Below are 5,695 nucleotides of genomic sequence, written 5' to 3'. Positions count from 1 at the left end.
ATGGCGATGTATGTTCTCTACGAATCATCCTCCGGCTACGCCCTGTTCGACGTGCATGGCCTCAATGAGATCGGTCAGAACGTTGAGGCTGTTCAAAGCTCAGTTTCCGACCTTGCTCAGTTCCGTCAGGTCGTCAAGCTAACTGCTTTTCACCCTTGGCAGACTGCACAAGATGCTCTAAACCAAATCAACGCCGTCTCTGAAGGTAGACAAACCATTCTTGTCTTTCTTTTGCTTGTAAATCAAGAAAACAAGTAACTTACATCTCTTTTGTAGGGTTTATGAGTGAGGAACTTAGAAGCTTTCTTGACCTAAATTTCCCTAAAGTGGAAGAAGGCGTAGAGCCCAAGTTTAGCTTAGGAGTATCTGAGCCAAGACTCGGTTCTTCCATATTTGAGGCTACTAAGATTCCTTGTCAGAGCAATGAGTTTGTCCAAGAGCTTCTTAGAGGCGTTCGTCAGCACTTTGATAGTTTCATCAATGACTTCAAGGTGATGATCTGATTGATTATTTTTTCATTCTTTCTGTATATGTTTCTTACGGAAACACATTCTTCTTCTATGTAGCCTGGTGGTCTTGAGAAAGCTCAACATGGATTAGCTCATAGCTACAGTAGAGCAAAGGTCAAGTACAATGTGAACAGAGAGGATCATATGGTTATTCAAACTATTTCCTTGCTTGACACGCTTGATAAAGATATCAACTCCTATGCTATGAGAACCAGGTTTGTTTTGATTGTTTGCTTGCTTGCTTGTTATTCTCTAAGTTTAGGAAATTTTGATTAAGCTAAGTAGTTTTTTTATAATGATCTTGTCAGAGAGTGGTACTCACCGCACTTCCCTGAGCTAGACAAGATAGTTAATGACAATTACATGTATGCACAAGCTTCAAAGATTATAGAGGACAAGTCAAAGTTGTCTGAAGAGCATGTTCCAGTGCTTACTGAAGTCCTTGGTGGGGATGAAGATAAAGCAAGAGAGGTTGTTGAGGCTGGACAAGCATCTATGGGTAATAGATCTATACAAATGTAATTACAATGAATAAAACATGGTTATGTTTGTTCTGAAAAAAAAACAATGTTTGTGTGTCTTAAAGGCCTGGACTTATCACCGCTAGATTTGTTACATGCCCAGACCTTTGCTCAGGGAGTTATAGACCTAACCGATTACAGAAAGAAGCTGTATGACTACCTTGTTGTTAAGGTGAAGGACGTTGCTCCAAACTTGGCTGCATTGATTGGTGAGACGGTTGCAGCCAGGTTGATTTCACACGCGGGGAGTCTTATAAATCTTGCAAAGCACCCATCTTCAACTCTACAGATTCTTGGAGCAGAGAGGGCTCTTTTCAGGTGCATTTTTAATAATGTTCATGAAATCGCTAGGCCGCTTTATATGAGATTTTTTTTTTTATATGCCGATTTTTAGAACACTGATTTTCAAAGACCATGCCTTTTGTTTTCTACTGTTCTGCTGCAGTCCTTTTATTAACTGTGTTGTGAATAAAATTCTCAGGGCGTTGAGAACAGGTGGAAAGACACCAAAGCACGGTCTGATATTCCACTCTTCATTCATTGGTAGAGCATCTGCTAGAAACAAGGGACGTATGGCTCGTTGTCTAGCTGGCAAGTGTTCTATTGCTGCCAGGGTTGACTATTTTGGTGGTAATGATTGTTTGAAGTGTCCTTTTGTAAGATTTTGATGTAACTTGTTGTTGCATAGATTATATATACATAACATCTCTTATTTTTGCAGATAGTAGCAGTGCAGATTTTGGTGAGAAACTTCGTGGACAAGTAGAGGAAAGGCTAGACTCTTTACATAATGTCTATGCAATGGAAGAGGTTTTAGAAGGTATTGCTCTCTCGCCTGTTCTTGTTCTCTTTGTGAACTAGAGCTTGGCGGTTTGGTTTGTTTGATGTGTGTGTGTGTACTTAGTTTCTCATTGGCTTGTTTCAGATGAAGAGATAGTTGATGCCTCTGGAGAGGAAATAGACGAAGAAGAAGCAGCAGCTGATGATGATGAATGATATAGCACATGCTACATTTTCATTAATTTTGATCAAGACATACAAAAATTATAATATGGATGTTGTTAGCTGATTGCATCACGTTATTTTCATCAAAATATAAAAGATGATGAAGAACTTTGTTTTTCTAAATTCTAGATATTTCATTTCAATTGTAATTTAATTATTTTCGGATGTTGAGGCCCAAAGACTGCTAATAGCAAAGTTTTTATGTTCATTGTTTCACTTCAGTAAATTCATTAACACCATAAAGTTTTTTTCAACACAAATCTTATTCTCAAACAATCACAGGGCAGGATCCTCAAATATCACAATACTATTATATCTTCCTACATAGATAAGAAAGACAGATGATTCCAAAATCATTATACCTACAAGGAGGATGGACCAGTCTTTAGGACTAACTTGTAAAACCAGAAAGCTCATGTGACAATCTCCCTGACGAGCCAGTCAAGACAAGGATACGCAAAGTAGAGGATGAGAAACGACGGTAGAGCCAGCAAGAGAGTGACTAGAATGTACATCGCCAAAATAGCTGCACAGGTCGGTATTGCATAGAGTATTATCAGCAGGAACATGACAACCAGTGGGAACTTTGCCGTCAATTGCACAAAGAAAACCAAAGACTTCCTCAGTGAAGTCTGTATGTTGTCCCTCGGAACAGACTGAGTACGATGATGACGGTGGTGGAGACACGGAGGAGGAGGCACCCTTGTACAATCATTGTTTCCATCTGTTTGATCTCTCCCTGGCGAATTCCGTCTCTCGCCATTCATCCTCTCGACCATCCAAAGCACAAAGTAGTTCTTGTGAGGGAATCTAAGAGCTCCTTTAAAGACAAGACGGAAGGAGAGTTTGTTGCACCATGGGCATGAGATGAAGAAAGGGAGCTGAACCGGGTGCGTAGGTAGCTTCACTATAGCCCACTGAAGTCCCAAGATGCAGTTCTTGCACATCGTGTGGCCGCACCATAGCACGTAAGGAACGTTTTCGACGATGTTGAATGATTCCCAGCAAATGGGACACTCCAGACCTTCCTCTCTGCTGCCTACAGATGACTCATCATCATCAGAACATTCCACATGAGTATGTACTGGTCTTCTTGTTTCGTGTTTCGGTCCTGTGAGATAGCTCGAAGCTAGGTTCCACATTCTGGTATCAGGGATGGATAACATTGAATGTCTTCTTCAACAGAACAAGCCAAAACAGATTCTACTAACTCCCACCTTCATGGAGCTCACATGGTACTGAAAGTGTGCATAAACAATACACAGAACAGAATCAATGTCTATCTGAGATAGTGAGATGTGATAACGCAAACTCTAAATAGAAAGATTCGATTTTTATGCTCTAAGAAACGTTATCACATTCAAAGTGTTTGACTTTGTATAAGATCTCTAAAAGCTTGATCCTTTATTCATATTTTGAGCTAAATATAAACTGTTTTCAGATTCAAACGTTGAATAGGCGAGAACCCAATACATCCGTTAACCCTATAAATCAAAACCCACTAATCAGCTAAGCGTAGGAATCGAACAAGATCGTCTAGGTCACACGATGATGAGACGCAAATGATAAAAGTAATTGAAAGGACAGCAATCAATAGACATCGATAAAGTTAAAGATCGTACCGATTCTCTCCGACGAGGTTCTGCGCCGCCGAAAGTCTCGAGCTTTCTCTCTTTCTCTGGAATTTGCAAGTGAGCTTTTTTTGTTTCGGACGTTGAAGAAGATGATGAAAACGACAACGTTTCTCCGTTTTCATCCGAAGAATGATTATTTAAATATTTTCAAACATCAGTTTTGATAGAAAATATTAGATAATTCATCAAGACTACTAATACATTTTTTTTATAAACATATTATTCAGAGAAATTAGGTCCAATTACGCTAAAAAAACTATAATTCACTGAGAGTATATCCAAAAGAAACTCTATAACTTCAAATATGTTATAAATTATTAACTGGATGGCCCATAACCAAGACCAAGACAAGGCTCAGTCGCGGCCAAGAGGAGCATAGTCGGCCACTACAACTTTCATTTTCTATGTTTTAGTAGTTTTCTTATTTTCAGTTGTATTAGGTTTTGGATAATTTCCTTTTTACTTATCTTGTAATCCTTATATAAAGGAACCTCTATTGATCAATAATAATACAAAGAAGAATTCCTCATTTTTTTACAACACGTTAGCAGCACGATAGACTCCAAAACCCTGAGACAAAATCGAAACCTATAAACCCTAAAACCCTAAGCCGGCGGCGATGATCCTAGACGACCTCCGTCTCGTCTCAACTCTGATCAAGCTCAGCTTCAGACGTTCCCTGTCCGTGATCAACGTCCTCAGCCTCAGCTCAACTTGCATCCAGTTCAGATCACGATCCCATCCAGACGCAACCCTATCCGCGACAAGCAACAGCTTGCGATCGTCCTCGGCACCGCGACCCGTTAGGAGCCGTCCCGCGTCTGTCCGTCTCAGCTCGTCTCTGATCTTTGGTGGTCCGGTTCAGAACTACAAAACAAAGGTACAGACTAAATCTGAGAACATAATGATCAAACCTAAAACCCCCAAATCCATTATTATGGAATCCCATGTCTTTGATCAAAACCCTAAAATCTATAACCTAAAATCGACAATCTCATAACTAGTAATAGAAATCGATTCCTTAGAACATATTGATTGGTGTTATTGATTGTTCCTGATCAGAATTTAAGAAACCCTAATTCTGGAATCGAAACCCTAAACCTAAAAGAATGAATCCGATTTTAATTGTTCTTGATTGAGTGTTTAATGATCTGAGGTTTTAGGATTGATAGATTGATTGAATAATCTTAATCGAATTTAAACTCTAAAGGCCTTGAAATCATATTGATTAAACCGGCAGCCTGTATTGTTTAAATTGAAACCCTAAATTTATAAATTGAATCCAATAGAAATCGAATTGCTAAGATTGTTTGCATTACATCTAAATCTGAATTGAATTGCATTCATCTTGTTTAAATCGACCAGCATATAGAACATACGAATTCGAATTTGATTACATTGATAAAAGTATATGGCCGTGTAACCTTAATCTCTCTGTCACATGTAGAATCATAAATTAGAATTGTTCGCACCATGGTCAAGTAGATTTCATATAGCCGATCCTATTGTTTGATTACGTGGCCGCATAAGGCATGATTGTAGCCGATTTCTTTTGAATGTCTTATGGTCGAATGATCACATTGTGAATCTGAATTTTAAATGACAATGTGATCCAGATGTCGAAAATCTCAAATCTAGACTATGCAGCCCTTAATCTCTCTGGAGATAACTATTTACAGTGGGCGCTAGATACAAAGATCACCCTGAGGTCAAAGGGACTCAGTGATACTATCATCGAGGGAAACAATGAGAATGATAAAAACAGATACAAAGATTCATGGACTATAAGACTATGGATGAATACAATTATGTATTATTCAAAATAGTTTCAATGATGAGACTGTGTGGTGAAGAAGTAACCGAGAAAGAGTTACTTGATAAGACCTTCTCTGCATTCCATTCAACGAATGTGTTGCTGCAGCAGCAGTATATAGAGAGAGGATTCGCCACATATACTGATTCGATCTCGTGCCTACTTCTGGCCGAGGCTAATAATGAACTCCTGATGAAGAACAGTGAGATGAGA

At 39.0% G+C, this 5,695-nt stretch overlaps 2 protein-coding genes across 2 annotated transcripts; one reads left to right on the top strand and one right to left on the bottom strand.

Annotated features, from left to right (window-relative positions):
* On the top strand, positions 1 to 2,026 carry LOC106326116 (nucleolar protein 56-like). Its single transcript, XM_013764139.1, has 8 exons — positions 1 to 205; positions 277 to 491; positions 567 to 724; positions 818 to 1,008; positions 1,096 to 1,348; positions 1,512 to 1,660; positions 1,752 to 1,850; positions 1,956 to 2,026. Exons 1-8 carry the CDS (start codon positions 1 to 3, stop codon positions 2,024 to 2,026), a joined length of 1,341 nt encoding a protein of 446 aa, XP_013619593.1.
* A 227-nt stretch (positions 2,027 to 2,253) lies between these two features.
* Positions 2,254 to 3,794, bottom strand: LOC106322793. The gene is made up of 2 exons (XM_013760928.1): positions 3,658 to 3,794; positions 2,254 to 3,273 (listed from the first exon to the last, which is right to left on the bottom strand). The coding sequence occupies exon 2, from the start codon at positions 3,199 to 3,201 to the stop codon at positions 2,449 to 2,451; it is 753 nt and encodes a 250-aa protein (XP_013616382.1). The 5' UTR covers positions 3,202 to 3,273; positions 3,658 to 3,794; the 3' UTR covers positions 2,254 to 2,448.
* Positions 3,795 to 5,695: the final 1,901 nt, after the last annotated feature.

Source organism: Brassica oleracea, chromosome C2 (genome assembly GCF_000695525.1).
Source record: "Brassica oleracea var. oleracea cultivar TO1000 chromosome C2, BOL, whole genome shotgun sequence".
Lineage (NCBI taxonomy): Eukaryota > Viridiplantae > Streptophyta > Magnoliopsida > Brassicales > Brassicaceae > Brassica > Brassica oleracea.
Note: the sequence above shows the minus strand (reverse complement) of the source record. Positions and strands in the feature narration are given on the sequence as shown.

Bases quoted from the DNA above. Each gene is read 5' to 3' on its own strand.
- LOC106326116 (XM_013764139.1), top strand. From the start codon at position 1: ATGGCGATGTATGTTCTCTACGAATCATCCTCCGGCTACGCCCTGTTC. The intron at 725-817 runs GTTTGTTTTGAT...TGATCTTGTCAG, and splicing joins TCCTATGCTATGAGAACCAG to AGAGTGGTACTCACCGCACT. The intron at 1,009-1,095 runs GTAATAGATCTA...TGTGTCTTAAAG, and splicing joins GGCTGGACAAGCATCTATGG to GCCTGGACTTATCACCGCTA.
- LOC106322793 (XM_013760928.1), bottom strand. From the start codon at position 3,201: ATGTTATCCATCCCTGATACCAGAATGTGGAACCTAGCTTCGAGCTAT.